We start from the raw sequence: 16918 nt of genomic DNA on the forward strand, positions 1-16918 counted from the left end.
AATATTTTACTACATATTTTAATCACTGGTTCCCTACACCTACTCAGGAACATAAAATTTTGATTCACAGTAACTTGATAAAATAGGAGTAATAGAAGGGTTTTGAAACCACTTTATTAACAGTTATTATAGGTGTAGTTATTCTTGATTACTATGCTATCTAGTATATTTACAGGGATGAATACTTTTTAGATTCAATTTAATTCAATAAATAGCAGGTTTAATAATGGAAAGCAGAAATTTCATAAAGAAATAAAATTAATGTCTCAAAATAATTTTTTCAATTTAAAAGGGTAAGTAGTAAAAAATAAAAAATGCCCACTGCATAGTTTTATTAATCCATATCCTTGAGTTCTCATTCTGTGAAAGTGTGGATAAAAATTATAAATATTGATATTAGATAAAAATTATTCATATAAAAGATCATAAGTCTTCATAAAATCATAGAAAATAATTTTATTTTTTAATATTTATTTATTTATTTAGGCTGCATCAGGTCTCAGTTGTGGCACGTGTTATCTTTAGCTGCAGCATGCGAGATCTTTTGTTTGTTTTAGTTGCGGCATGTGGACTTCTTAGTTGCGGCTTGCGGGCTCCTTAGTCTCGGCATGCATACGGGATCTAGTTCCACAACCAGGGATCGAACCCGGGCCCCCTGCACTGGGAGCACGGAGTCTTACTCACTGGACTACCAGGGAAGTCCCACAGAAAAGAATTTTAAACCAAGTGGCACAGAGCTGTTTTCTACCAATAATTTTTAAAAATCAACAACAGGGGTAAAATAGAATAGTCATTCTAATATAGTATTATAAGGGAAAGTTCAATTCAGAAAGTTGTCTAAATTAACATAATGCTAAATAAAATACTCCAAATTCTTATATATTTTTAATACAAAAATATTATAGCAACAACTAAACTGTTTTCCTAGTTAGCAGCTTAAGTTATTATTAAGATAGACATGTAATTTGCTTTATGTGAGAGTCACCCTTTACATTTCAATTCTAATTTACAAGGAAGTTTAGGCAGCTTTGTTTGTAGATAAAATACTTCCCTAGAGACTACATAAGACTTCCTAGAGACTACGTCTGAAAAGTTAAATCTGGATTGTTCAAGTACTCTCCGATTTCTCAGTTCAGGCTCCAGCAATTTAACTGAATAACCAACAAAATATAAAATATAGGTTTCTTTTACGCAATACTCCAGGAGCAGGACGGAAGAACAGTAAATCTACCTGTTAGTATCCCTTGTTAACTAGAAATGTTAAATAACAGTCATTAAAGTCAAAGTTTTAAAATGTGGAGTCAAATTAACAGTACCATGGTAAATATCTTGAAGTGATCCGCCACCACAGTATTCCATACAAATCCATAGTTTTTCCCGACTAACATGAAAGAGAAAGAAAATTATATTAGTTAGTAATTCTCAACAACTGACATATTTTGAAGGCTGTCACTCTTTAGCACACAAAGGTTTAGGATACATTGCAGGTTTAGGATAGACTGCAACAGGAAATTGCCCTTCAGGATAGAAAAGCATATTAATTTCAGCTTTGTTCCCACCTTAAATGGTTTAGAATGTGCTCAATTTTATAAGCTAGAACACTTACTTGTAATCATTCATAGTATTTCATTAAGGTTGCCAGATAAGGTATAAATGCATAAATGAAACTGTCATTATTAATATAAAAGAGTAGACAATAAGAAGACCTGAGAAATTTTAGAACTTCAGACAAATAATTTTTAAAATTTATATACAAAATAGCACTTACATGAAAGGGAGGGGGTGTGTGAGCAAAGAAATATGAAATACAAAGACAGAGTAGATGCTTTTGTGTTTTTTACCTGAGATAGCTCCCGAAGTAGGCAACAATGTTGCAATGCTTACATTCTTTAACCATAAATATCTCTTGTTGAATCAAAGAAAAATCATCTCCTGAAAAACAAAATGATAATAACTTGGTCACCACGTTACATTTTGTGTCTCTATCTATAAGAAGGAAAACTTTACAGTAAGTATCAGAGATGAGGAATTAGACATTCTTAATACTTTAATGGGAATGTACACTGGTACATTCTTTCTATAAAGCCAGAAGCCTTAAAAATGTATAAAATCCTAGAACTCATAATTTCACTTCAAAATTTATTTTCTTGAGATATGCAGAGATGATATTCTCTACAGTGTTACTTAATAATGAAAGCATGGTAAAATAACTTATGGTACAGTCATAGATATTACAACACAGTTAAAACATGTTTTGATATGAAAACATGTTCATGATATATTAAGTGAAGAAGGGATATTACATATATATTATATAAGTACATATGTATACAGAAAAAAATGTCTCAAAAACATACACAATGTTTATGTCTGGGTATTAAAATTTAAAGTAACTTTGCTTTCTTCTTTTTTGAGTTGTATTTTCCAATTGTCTACCAAAAACCTATTGCATTGTTTAACTAGAAAAAGTTATATTCAAATAAAATATTCGTTATTTATGGGAATTTTATGGTTAATATGGGAATACTGCCTAGAATGACACTGTCATCACCGAACTTCATTTTGCATAGAAAGAGTGTTTTACTCCAGTAAAAGGAGTTTAGAAGTTGATAAAATGATTGCATTTGTATTATGTAAATGCAATATAATGAAGAAGAGCTCGAGGTCTGGGTTAGACATACCTGGATTCAAGTGCCGATTCAGTCATTCACTGGCAATGTAACCTTGGGCAATCTAACTCTTCTGAATCACACCTGAATCCATTAAAGTATCATCTGAATTCATTCCACCTGTTTGGCTTTCTTATCTACCACTTTCCAGAAACATTCCCCACATTTTGGTAATACCAGCTGCTGGCCAATTTTTTTTTTTTTTTTTTTGTGGTACGCGGGCCTGTTGTGCCCTCTCCCGCCGCGGAGCACAGGCTCCGGACGCGCAGGCTCAGCGGCCATGGCTCACGGGCCCAGCCGCTCCGCGGCATGTGGGATCCTCCCGGACCGGGGCACAAACTCGTGTCCCCTGCATCGGCAGGTGGACTCTCAACCACTGCGCCACCAGGGAAGCCCAGCTGGCCATTTTTGTAATAGATTCTCATGCCCCTAAGCTTCTGTTTATGCAAGTCCCTCCGTTGGGAACGCTGTGAGAAAGAGTATGTAGTGCATTTAATACAATATTTGACACAGAATAAATGCAACAGCAATATTATTATATGTTGGAGGCAAGAAAGATACAAACAAAAGTGTTCCTTTTTAGGACATCACCATAAGATATTTTTTATTAGATAGTGTTTTGTAATGGTCTTTTGTAAAACAACATCACGTTTAAAACCAGTGGTGTCCAGATAAGCTCTAGCTCTAACTTAAAGTCATCTTAGAATAACATACAAGGCCAAGAAGGAAAAACTTAGAAATTAGGCCTTAGATAAACAAATAAAATTCTCACACAAATCAGAGATATTTTCCCCTTATATTACAACTTTCAATTCAGAGCTAAAACAAAGCTTTAAATATTTTTCTATGCCATAAAATACCTTTTAAAAAAACCAGTCATTAATGATGTGGTTTATACATATATTTAATTTAGGTATGATACACCAAATTTATTTATAATCATTATGGCACTCTTTTCAACAGTCCCTTCAAGTTAACATTAATTGATAATTCAGTTAAATAATTTAGTGTTACCAATTTTAAAGAACTAGATAAATCAAATAACGGTACAATTTTCTAACAATAAAAATCTGAGTAAAAATCTTTAAAGAAAATTTAGCTTTTATTTGTAAAAATGGGAAAACCTATATTACATGAATGGTTACATATGCCTTAAACCTAAGTGCACAGTGGCAACATTTTATTTCAGCAAGCACCAAATAGAGTTCCTAAAAAGTGAGGAAGAAAATAATTTCTTAATAATCTGCCAATAGGGACTTCCCTGGTGGCACAGTGGTTAAGAATCCACCTGTCAATGCAGGGGACAGGGGTTCGAGCCCTGGTCTGGGAAGATCCCACTTGCCACGGAGCAACTAAGCCTGTGTGCCACAACTACTGAGCCTGCGCTCTAGAGCCCGTGAGCCACAACTACTGAGCCCTCATGCCACAAATACTGAGCCCACACGCCTAGAGCCCGCACTCGCAACAAATAAGAAGCCACCACAATGAGACGCCCGCGCACTGCAATGACGAGTCGCCTGCACTCGCCGCAACTAGAGAAAGCCCGCATGCAGCAACGAAGATCCAATGCAGCCAAAAATAATTAAAAAATAATTTGCCAGTAGAAGGGGATCAACGAAGATAATCCAGAATAGATGATAATTTCATGTTCCCCATTATCAACCGAGGCAGAAGTACGGGATAACTCCTGAAGATTACAGTAAAAAGCTTGCAGCAACGAAGGCCCAACGCAGCCAAAAATAAATTAATTAATTTTAAAAAAAAACAAAAAAACAACCTGTGCCCCCTGCAATGGAAGCACATAGTCCTAACCACTGGACTGCCAGGGAATTCCCTACCTAATCACTTTTAAATGTGCACAGAAGTCTTATATCTGAGCTGTGCTGAACAATTCTTCAGTTAAGTCTAGGATTTAGAATATATTTTCTCACAGGAGTAACTTCACAAATGGTGCCTAACTTCTTCATGATGTCTAAATTCTTAAACTGACCTGTAAAAGTCAATAATATGGCTGAATTAAAACTACGAGTAACAGACACTAATTCTTCAGGAAAATCAGCTGAGTTCCACACCACAACTGTGCTCCCAGTAGTAGCTGTGTGAGGTTTCTGCCAGGAAAGACACGGTCTTGGTGAGACTGAGTGACAGCTTTTTATGACTGTAGCTAGAAGCTAGAATTCACAAGAACAGGTCATTAATAACTCAGATGTTTGGGGACTGTGCCTTCTTTAATGTATGTAACTTAGTGAATAAACTTCAGTTTTGAGTATGTTATTCAAATATCTATTTCACAGTATTGTCTTAAGCTTCAATGCAAAGTGGGCAGAATCTTCTATGAACCGAAATTGTACCATGAAGCAGTTTTACGTAAAGATAATATTTTGTAGTTCATCCTGAAAGGCAAGTAAGCTAAATAGTTATTTATCACAGATATAGCTATTCTTTGATGGCTTACATCAGCCTCATCAAAACTACCTGAAATTTGGATTTATTTCATTCTTCTGATTGGGTGATACCAGATCACTGTTGCCTTTCACTGAGATACAGCATACAATCCACTAAGTTCAGAGGCCTCAGGCCTGTAGGTTCCAGCTCTGTTGTTCATGCATAAATGGGTTTTGAGAAGCTATTTTCTCAAAAAAGAGAAGTTTCATTCTTCATACCCCAGCAGTCAACTAGAGTAGTTGAGGAACAGAGCCCCATATCTGCAGTTTTGACTATGTACCTGTTATTTTCACCTGAATGTCTTGCTAACACCTTGAATTTAATACGCCTGAGGGTTCCACATCTTCTCTCAGACACCAATTTTCTCTTTGGACTTTCCTACTTGTGCTGATGGCACTTTTTTCTAAAGGACTAACCACTGCCAGCCTGACCACAGCCCTCCTAAGAGAATCCACCTCCATGCAGCAAGACCTACTGTGTGTGCCTTGTGGTTTTCTACTTGCTGAACGCACTGATGTGGGACAAGTGATGTTAAAAAATGGGATGAGCCAATCACATTTGGTGTCTTGAAAACCTGAAGCATGGAAAACTGAGTCAGTTGTTAGTTACAGGAGAATCACATTAAAAGTAGAATATTAGAATAAGAGTCCATGAATGACTGTGGCTAAGGTTCCTAGAAATGTCCTACTAAAAACCTGGCTGACGAGTATGTCCTTATTATATAGGAAGGGAAAAATCCACCAGAGACAGAATGTGTGGGTGTTTTTGCCCTTCTTCTCTGATAAGGGCAGTTGTGTGTTAGGGAACTCAACCTGATAGTCCTAGGAAAAAAACAAGTGTCCCCCTTCAGCCAGAAAGGTGATCCATAGGGAAGAAAGAGAGACGGTAGCTCTGTGTTTGAGATGGTATAGTGGAACCAGTCCAGATTTTCAGTGCTTTTAAGACTGGCTTGAGCTCTGAGAGGTAGCTGTAAAAAAGAACTGAAAAGTGCAGCATTAGTTATAGAGTTCTATATGGTTTGTTTGTTTGTTTATTATATTTGGCTGTGCCGGGTCTTAGTTGTGGCATGCAGGATCTTCGTCACCACCTTCGGGATTCTTAGCTGCAGCATGCGGGATCTAGTTCCCTGACCAGCGATCTTACCTGGGCCCCCTGCGTTGGGAGCGCAGAGTCTTAACCATTGGACCGCCAGGGAAGTCCCTCTAGATGGTACTGACACAGGGATTTATGTTTTAAATTTTTTTTAAAAAACCACTGTATTAGGGTTTAAGTTTGGCACATTCAGTGATCCCAGCCTTCACCACAGTGTTTCAAGGCTAACACTCAGAGACAGATTTGCTAATAATAAGGGTAACAAGCACTACAAGATTCTGAAGACCAAGTTTTAAAGGTGGACAAACTCCACCACTGTCCCTTGTTCCTAAGCCATCTCCTGTCTAGCAGCACACGGCAACCCTCAACTACAATTTTTAACTGAAGTAGGAAGCCCATTCCCCAAAACATGCTACTCTGTAAGATATGGCCTTAGTATCTGGGGTCACTCTGGAGTCTGGTCTTTGCTTTCAGTTTCTTAGCTCTGGATACAATTAGCCAATGCCAGTGTTTACTTAGCTACCAGTTGCTTCTGCTACAATCAGTCCACCAAAACAGTGTTAAGTTAGACTCTAATAATGCCACACTTAAGACATTTATAAAGACATGATAAGGAAAGAGTAGAAGTCTTGGAAGGTAAGAGGCTGGAACTGTAGGGCCTTTTGATACTACTGGCAAGCTGACATAAAGGGCTTAAGTGTTCACACTCTGGGAATGAATTGAAGTAAGCTGGTTGCGCCCCTCGTGTATAACAAGGGTCCTTTGGATTACACCTGGATTCAATATCCTCTTAAGGGTTTTGGTAATCAAATGGGTCCTAAAAAATAGTACTTGGGAAATGACTAAAAGCAATATGCCTCTCAGATTTTAACAACAACAAAAAGGGTTCTAGGTATTAAAAATCTGATTGTGGCAAAATGAAAGGCAGCCATACGATTCATCATATCCCTCCCTGAAACAATATGGTAGTAGATCATGAATTTAATACTGAGGTTAATTAATTAAACCAATATCTATAACTATATAAATAGCTGCTGACCTAGATCAATTTAAAGGGCTTAAAGAATGAGCCATAGTGTGGAAGAGTCACTTAGTGCTTCAACAACAGGGCAGTGTGCAGCAAGAAAAGGACAATCCTAATTTCTGGAATGCCTGGCCCAAGACATAAAGGGAAACGGCATCATTATGAAGCCTAAACAAAAGTCAGAAAGTGATCTCTGGAGTTGCTGCATCATAACCCCAGCTGACATTCCAACTGCAACCAATTAAAAAAAAAAAAGAAAAGGATCCTGGCAACTGGAAAGCAAGTATCTGGGAGGAGGCTGAATAACTCCGAAAGACCCTGGCAAAGTACTTACTACTAGGTCCTCCTTTCCAGCAAAAGAGGAACAACTACCTTACTGAGATGTGGCCTATGATTAGAATGCCAACACAGCATGGACTAAAAAATAAACAAAATCAGAGCAAGAAAGAGATTAAATCCAGAAAGAACTGCTGATTTCTATGGAATATAGTCAAAGGTAGAGTAGACTTTCTGGACATCCATTTTATGGATGTTAGCCCAAGAAGAACCAAACATAACAACTGATACCAATGTCATATTCCAGATCTCTGAACTTGGCTATAAGTCTTTGAAAGGAATCCTTTGGACTGCACGAACTAATTTCTAGTACTAGTATTCTCCATCAGACACTTCTAAGCACTCCATAAAAATAATAAAAAATTATCCTGAGATAAAGAAGAATCTTGGAATTTCAAAATCATCTTTCAAAAAGTATTTCACAAATAACCCCACTCTCATACACACCTTCAAAAGCAGGCTAAGAAAAGAGGATGGATGGGTATTTCATAGTAAAGGAAATATAAATGCCAATAAACTTATAAAGGATGCTTATTCTCAAATTAAAGAAACACAAATTAAAGCTATTTTTTAATCCCATCAGTTCTGCAGAAGTTTTACAATTCCCAGTAATATATATTTTGGAGACAGTATTAAGAAACATTTTCAAATCTGCTTGTGAAAATGAAAAACTGATCATGCTTTTTGGAAGCCATTTGGCACTATTAATCAAACTTTATATACCCAACAATACATACAAAGATATTCACTGCAACACTGATTCCAACAGCAAAAAAATGTGGAAATAACCTAAATGTACATCGATAAGGGATTAAATGAATGTTACCTCTGTACAACAAAATACTCTGCAGCTATTAACAAGAACAAATAACAGCAATATATGTTAACATGGAAAATGTTCAAACAGTTGTAAAGTGAGAGGACAAAAAAAGAAGTCTGGAGAACAATATATAGAAAATGTCTGGAAGGAAATGGAAAAAAACAGTAGTTACTTCTGTGAAAGGGAATAAAGACTTGCAGCCAGGAGAACTTATTTTCCACTTCAAACCATTCTGTGTTGGTTTGATTTAAAAAACAAAACCACCATGAACATTACTTTAACAAAACACAGTACTCTAGTCTGAAAATCTTTTTCTGTCAACTAGGTCATTTAAATATTTTTTCTTTTTCTGGTAATTACTGAAATACATGGATAACTATCTACCTCTTATTTTGTGATTTCTATTGGTTCCATATTCTATACTTCTTTTTGTCCTGTCTTACCTTCTTTTAGATTGAGTTTTTTGTTGTTGTTTGGTTTTTGTCTTTTTTTTTCCCTCCACAACCAGTTTGGAATTGACAACCTCTATTGCTATTCTTCAGAAGTTACCCTAGAAATTTTAACACACATACTTTCCTTGGTAAAGGTTACGCATAATTCATACCTTTATTCTCCTCTCAAATAATACAATAACCTTAGAATGCATTAACTCTATTACCCCTTCCCAATTCACCTGCTATTGTTGGTCAGAATTTTACTTCTTTTCTAGAACCTCACAAAACATCATCTTCATTTTCATTATTATTTTATATAGGTATATCTTCCTTTTTGAAGATTTACCCATATATTGTGTTGGCCAAAAGGTTCATTCGGTTTCTTCAATAACATGGCTCTAGTAGCATTTAGTTGTCTCTAACTTCATTCAAAGCAATTTTGTTAGACTATATGTGACAGCTGTCATATCAGCGTGCATTTACAAAAAGACATCAAAATTGGTGAATTTTTGTGTAGCCCTTTTAATATTGAAGTTGGAAGAAAAAAAGCAACATTTTCAGCATATCATGCTTTATCATTTCAAGAAAGGTAAAAACACAACCAAAACACACAAAAAAAGGTTTGTGCAGTGTAAGAAGACAGTGCTGTGACTGAATGAACGTATCAAAAGTGGTTTGTGGGGGAGACCTTCAAGACGGCAGAGGAGTAAGACGTGGAGATCACCTCCCTCCCCACAAATACATCAGAAATACATCTACATGTGGAACAACTCCTACAGAACACCTACTGAACGCTGGCAGAAGACCTCAGACCTCCCAAAAGGGAAGAAATCCCCCACATACATGGGTAGAGCAAAAGAAAAAAGAATAAACAGAGACAAAAGAATAGTGACGGGACCAGCACCAGTGGGAGGGAGCTGTGAAGGAGGAAAGGTTTCCACACACCAGGAAGCCCCTTCGCAGGCAGAGACTGCGGGTGGCAGAAGGGGGTAGCTTCGGAGCCACAGAGTACATCTCAGCAACGGGGGTGCAGAGGGCAAAGCGGAGAGATTCCCGCACAGAGGATCGGTGCCGACCAGCACTCACCAGCCTGAGAGGCTTGTCTGCTCACCCGCCAGGGGGGCGGGGGCTGGGAGCTGAGGCTCCAGCTTCAGAGGTCAGATCCCAGGAAGAAGACTAGGGTTGGCTGCGTGAACATAGCCTGAAGGGGGCTAGTGCGCCACAGCTAGCCACGAGGAAGTCCGGGAAAAAGTCTGGACCTGCCTAAGAGGCAAGAGACCATTGTTTTGGGGTGCGCAAGGAGAGGGGGTTCAGAGCACCACCTAAATGAGCTCCATAGACGGGCGCGAGCCACGGCTATCAGTGTGGACACCAGAGACAGGCATGAAACGCTAAGGCTGCTCCTGCAGCCACCAAGAAGCCTGTGTGCAAGCAGGCTCTAGTACAGATTACTACAAGCAACTCTATGCCAATCAAATGGACAACCTGGAGGAAACGGACAAATTCTTAGAAAAGCACAACCTTCCGAGACTGAACCAGGAAGAAATAGAAAATATAAACAGACCAATCACAAGCACTGAAATTGATACTGATTAAGAATCTTCCAACAAACAAAAGACCAGGACCAAATGGCTTCACAGGCAAATTCTATCAAACATTTAGAGAACAGCTAACACCTATCTTCTCAAACTCTTCCAAAATATAGCAGAGGGAGGAACACTCCAAAACTCATTCTATGAGGCCACCATCACCCTGATACCAAAACCAGACAAAGATACTACAAAAAAAGAAAATTACAGACCAATATCACTGATGAATATAGATGTAAAAATCCTCAACAAAATACTCACAAACAGAATCCAACACCACATTAAAAGGATCATACACCATGATCAAGTGGGGTTTATCCCAGGAATGCAAGGATTCTTCAATATACACAAATCAATCAATGTGATACACCATGTTAACAAAGTGAAGGAGAAAAACCATATGATCATCTCAATATGAAGAAAAAGCTTTTGACAGAATCCAACAACCATTTATGATAAAAACCCTCCAGAAAGTAGACATAGAGGGAACTTACCTCAACATAATAAAGGTCATATATGACAAACCCACAGCCAACATCGTTCTCAATGGTAAAAAACTGAAACCATATCCACTAAGATCAGGAACAAGAGAAGGCTGCCTGCTCTCACCACTATTATTCAACATAGTTTTGGAAGTTTTAGCCACAGCAATCAGAGAAGAAAAAGGAATCCAAATTGGAAAAGAAGAAGTAAAGCTGTCACTGCTTGCAGATAAGATGATACTATACATAGAGAATCCTAAAGACTCTACCAGAAAACTACTGGAACTATTCAATGAATTTGATAAAGTAGCAGGATACAAAATTAATGCACAGAAATCTCTTGCATTCCTATACACTAATGACGAAAAATCTGAAAGAGAAATGAAGGAAACACTCCCATTTACCACTGCAACAAAAAGAATAAAATAACTAGGAATAAACCTACCTAAGGAGACAAAGGACCTGTATGCAGAAAACTATAAGACACTGATGAAAGAAATTAAAAATGATATAAACAGATAGAGAGATATACCATGCGCTGGATTGGAAGAATCAACATTGTGAAAATGACTCTACTACCCAAAGCAATCTACAGATTCAATGCAATCCCTATCAAACTATCAATGGCATTTTTCACAGAACTAGAACAAAAAATTTCACAATCTGTATAGAAACACAAAAGACCCCGAACAGCCAAAGCAATCTTGAGAAAGAAAAACAAAGCTGGAGGAATCAGGCTCCCAGACTTCAGACTACACTACAAAGCTACAGTAATCAAGACAGTATGGTACTGGCACAAAAACGGAAATATAGATCAATGGAACAGGATAGAAAGCCCAGAGATAAACCCACGCACATATGGGCACCTTATTTTCGATAAAGAAGGCAAGAATATACAATGGAGAAAAAACCGCCTCTTCAATAAGTGGGGCTGGGAAAACTGGACAGATACATGTAAAAGAATGAAATTAGAACCCTCTTTAACACCATACACAAAAAGAAACTCCAAATGGATTCAAGACCTAAATGTAAGGCCAGAAACTATCAAACTCTTAGAGGAAAACATAGGCAGAACACTCTATGACATAAATCACAGCAAGATCCTTTTTGACCCACCTCCTAGAGTAAGGGAAATAAAAACAAAAACCAACAAATGACCTAATGAAACTTCAAAGCTTTTGCACAGCAAAGGAAACCATAAACAAGACCAAAAGACAACCCTCAGAATGGGAGAAAATATTTGCAAGCGAAGCAACTGACAAAGGATTAACCTCCAAAATATACAAGCAGCTCATACAGCTCGATGTCACAAAAACAAACAACCCAGTCCAAAAATGGGCAGAAGACCTAAATAGACATTTCTCCAAAGAAGATATACAGACTGCCAACAAACACATGAAAGAATGCTCAACATTACTAATACTTAGAGAAATGCAAATCAAAACTACAATGAGGGGCTTCCCTGGTGGTACCGTGGTTGGGAGTCCGCCTGCCGATGCAGGGGACACGGGTTCGAGCCCTGGTCCGGGAGGATCCCACATGCCGCAGAGCAGCGGGGCCCGTGCACCACAACTGCTGAGCCTGTGCTCTGGAGCCCGCGAGCCACAACTACTGAGCCCGTGTGCCGCAACTGCTGAGGCCCACACGCCTGGAGCCTGTGCTCCGCAACAAGAGAAGCCACTGCAGTGAGAGAGGCCTTTGCACCGCAGCGAAGAGTAGCCCCCGCTCACCACAACTAGGGAGGGCCCATGCGCAGCAACGAAGACCCAATGCAGCCAAAAATAAATATAAATAAAATAAATAAATTAAGAAAAAAAACACTACAATGAGATATCACCTCACACCAGTCAAAATGGCCATCATCAAAAAATGTACAAACAATAAATGCTGGAGAGAGTGTGGAGAAAAGCGAACCCTCTTGCACTGTTTGTGGGAACGTAAATTCATAGAGCCACTATGGAGAACAGTATGGAGAATCCTTAAAACACTAAAAATTGAACTACCATACGACCCAGCAATCCCACTACTGGGCGTATATCCTGAGAAAACCATAATTCAAAAAGAGTCATGTACCACAATGTTCATTGCAGCTCTCTTTACAATAGCCAGAACGTGGAAGCAACCTATGTGTCCATCAACAGATGAATGGATAAATAAGATGTGGCACATATAGATAATGGAATCTTACTCAGCCATAAGAATAAATGAAATCGAGTTATTTGTAGTGATGTGGATGGACCTAGAGTCTGTCATGCAGAGTGAAGTAAGTCAGAAAGAGAAAAAGAAACACTGTATGCTAACACATATATATGGAATCTAAAAAAAAAAAAAAGGTTCTGAAGGACCTAGGGGCAGGACAGGAATAAAGAGGCAGACGTAGAGAATGGACTTGAAGACACGGGGAAGGGGAAGGGTATGCTGGGACAAAGTGAGAGAGTGATATGGACTTATATATACTACCAAATGTAAAATAGATAGCTCTTGGGAAGCAGCCGCAGAGCACTGGGAGATCAGCTCGGTGCTTTGTGACCACCTAGAGGGGTGGGATAGGGAGAGTGGGAGGGAGATGCAAGAGGGAGGAGATATGGGGATATGTATGTATATGTATAGCTGATTCACTCTGTTATAAAGCAGAAGCTAACACACCATTGTAAAGCAATTATACTCCAATAAAGATGTTAAAAAAAAACTGGTTTATGAAGTTCAGTGCTGGAGAGCTGGAGAATGCTCCACCGTCGGGTAGACCAACTGAGGGTGACAGCGATCAAATCAAGACATTAATTGAGATCAATGTTATACCACATGGGAGATAGCTGACATACTCAAAATATCCAAATCAATTGTTGAAAATCATTAGCACCTGCTTGGTTATGTTAATCTCTTTTATGTTTGGGTTCCACATAAGTTAAGCAAAAAAAACCCTGTTGACTGTATTTCCACATGAGATTCTCTACTGAAACACAAATAAAACATTCCATTTTTAAAACAAATTGTGATGGGCGATGAAAAGTGGATGCTGTACAACAATGTGGAACAGAAAAGATCGTGGGGCAAGCAAAATGAACCACCACCAACCACACTAATGGCTGGTCTTCATCCAAAGAAGGTGATGTTGTGTATATGGTGGGATTGGAAGGGAGTCCTCTATTATGAGCTCCTTCCAGAAAACCAAATGATTAATTCCAACGAGTACTGCTCCCCATTAGACCAACTGAAAGCAGCACGTGACAAAAGGCGTCCAGAATTAGTCAACAGAAAACACATAATCTTCCATCAGGATAACGCAAGACCGCATGTCTTTTGATGACCAGGCAAAAACTGTTACAGCTTGGCTGGGAAGTTCTGATTCATCCACCATACTTACCAGACATTGCACCTTTGTATTTCCATTTATTTCGGTCTTCACAAAATTCTCTGGAAAAAATGTCAGCTCTCTGGAAGACTGTAAAAGGCACCTGCAATAGTTCTTTACTCAAAAAGATAAAAGTTTTGGGAAGATGGAATTATGAAGTTGCCTGAAAAGTGGCAGAAGGTAGTGGAACAAAAGGGTGAATACGTTGTTCAATAAAGTTCTTGGTGAAAATGAAAAACGTGGCTTTTTTTTTTTAACTTAAAAACCAAAGGCACTTTTTTTGGCCAACCCAATATATCATTTTCTTTGCTCTTCCTTCCTTTTTGCATCTTAGACTTACCAATTGGGATCATATTCCTTCTGCTTAATGTTTATCTTTTAGAATTTCCTTAGTAAGGGTCTACTTGTGCCAAAAACATTGGTTTCTGTCTGAAAATGCCTTTACTTTGCCTTCATTATTGAAAAATATTTTCATTGATAGGCCTCTTTCAGCTCTTTGAAGATATCCACGGCCTTCTTCCTTCATGGCTTTTTAAATCACTGTTAGTCTTAATAGTCCTTCTCTGTAATGTCATCCTTCTCTACTCGATTTCAAGATTCTGCTGTCTGTAGTATTCTGCTGTTTCACTATGACATATGCACATGCACATTTCTTTTTATTAATTCTGGCTGGAATTCTTAAATATACGGTATTTTCTATCAGTTCTGGAAAAATTTTCAACATAAATTCTTCAAATATTGGCTTTGCCCAAGTTAACAACATTTAACTTGCTATATCAACTGAATTTTTAATCTATAATTATTTTTCATACCTAGAAGGCCAAGCTGCATAGATATTTCAAATCTGCTTCTTTCTTTTGTTTATTACCTTTCACTCATAGCTTCAAATCACTCTTTTATTTATCTAATTTTGTCATATATAGAGTATGTAATTCCAAAATCTGATGTCTTCATGATTCTGTTCTGTTGTTGTTTCTGCTGACTCTTACTCAAGGCACCTGGTGGTCTTCTGCAATTTTTGACTCCGAGCTCTTATTTCTTAGAATTTTATCTATCTGAGTTCTTTGAAGCGCGAGTTAAAGGTGAGAGATTACATTAGCTTCTGCTAGATGGTTGGATGTGCTACCCTAGGAGATATTTGCTACTAAAAAGCCAATGTTTTTAAAGCCAAACAAATACCGTGACTGCAATTCAAGACAAGCATTACTTTTTGTAGTCCCTGGTTGGGGGATGGGCTAATTTATTCCTAGTTTTCCCACGTAAAAGGCCTCTGGGGGTTGTCCAGCTTTTTGTAGGGTAGTGACTTTTCACCTAGGATGGGTCTTAGACTTTTGTCTCCTATCCTTTATGCCCTATGTGAAGGATCTAAAAGGCAAATCACAATCTTGAGAACGAAAAACGGAGGTGGAGGAATCAGGGTCCCTGACTTCAGACTATACTACAAATCTACAGTAATCAAGACAGTATGGTTCTGGCACAAAAACAGAAAGATAGATCAATGGAACAGGATAGAAAGCCCAGAGATAAACCCACGCACATATGGACACCTTATCTTTGATAAAGGTGGCAGGAATGTACAGTGGAGAAAGGACAGCCTCTTCAATAAGTGGTGCTGGGAAAACTGGACAGGTACATGTAAAAGTATGAGATTAGATCACTCCCTAACACCATACACAAAAGTAAGCTCAAAATGGATTAAAGACCTAAATCTAAGGCCATAAACTATAAAACTCTTAGAGGAAAACATAGGCAGAACACTCTATGACATAAATCACAGCAAGATCCTTTCTGACCCACCTCCTAGAGTAATGGAAATAAAAACAAAAATAAACAAATGAGACCTAATGAAACTTAAAAGCTTTTGCACAGCAAAGGAAACCATAAACAAGACCAAAAGACAACCCTCAGAATGGGAGAAAATATTTCCAAATGAAGCAACTGATAAAGGATTAATCTCCAAAATTTACAAGCAGCTCATGCAGCTCAATAACAAAAAAACAAACAACCCAATCCAAAAATGAGCAGAAGACCTAAATAGACATTTCTCCAAAGAAGATATACAGACTGCCAACAAACACATGAAAGAATGCTCAACATCATTAATCATTAGAGAAATGCAAATCAAAACTACAATGAGATATCATCTCACACCAGTCAGAATGGCCATCATCAAAAAATCTAGAAACAATAAATGCTGGAGAGGGTGTGGAGAAAAGGGAACACTCTTGCACTGCTGGTGGGAATGTGAATTGGTTCAGTCACTATGGAGAACAGTATGGAGGTTCCTTAAAAAACTACAAATAGAACTACCATATGACCCAGCAATCCCACTACTGGGCATATACCCTGAGAAAACCAAAATTCAAAAAGAGTCATGTACCAAAATGTTCATTGCAGCTCTATTTACAACAGCCCAGAGATGGACACCTAAGTGCCCATCATCGGATGAATGGATAAAGAAGATGTGGCACATATATACAATGGAATATTACTCAGCCATAAAAAGAAACGAAATTGAGCTATTTGTAATGAGGTGGATAGACCTAGAGTCTGTCATACAGAGTGAAGTAAGTCAGAAAGAAAAAGACAAATACCGTATGCTAACACATATATACAGAATTTAAGAAAAAAAAAATGTCATGAAGAACCTGAGGGTAAGACAGGAATAAAGACAC

At 38.1% G+C, this 16918-nt stretch overlaps 1 protein-coding gene across 3 annotated transcripts in view; it reads right to left on the bottom strand.

The window, feature by feature from the left end:
* Positions 1 to 16918, bottom strand: part of MAP4K5 (mitogen-activated protein kinase kinase kinase kinase 5) — a 146584-nt gene that overhangs the window by 84394 nt on the left and 45272 nt on the right. For all 3 annotated transcript variants that reach the window (XM_089906128.1, XM_089906127.1, XM_089906129.1), the window contains 2 exons: positions 1842 to 1932; positions 1317 to 1381 (listed from right to left, as the gene is read on the bottom strand). In XM_089906128.1, coding sequence (XP_089762254.1) covers positions 1317 to 1381; positions 1842 to 1932 — 156 coding nt within the window. The remainder of the gene's footprint in view (positions 1 to 1316; positions 1382 to 1841; positions 1933 to 16918) is intronic.

This window comes from Delphinapterus leucas, chromosome 2, assembly GCF_059928025.1.
Source record: "Delphinapterus leucas isolate spDelLeu-1000000601 "Yukka" chromosome 2, BTC_Dleu_Yukka2, whole genome shotgun sequence".
Classification (NCBI taxonomy): Eukaryota; Metazoa; Chordata; class Mammalia; order Artiodactyla; family Monodontidae; genus Delphinapterus; species Delphinapterus leucas.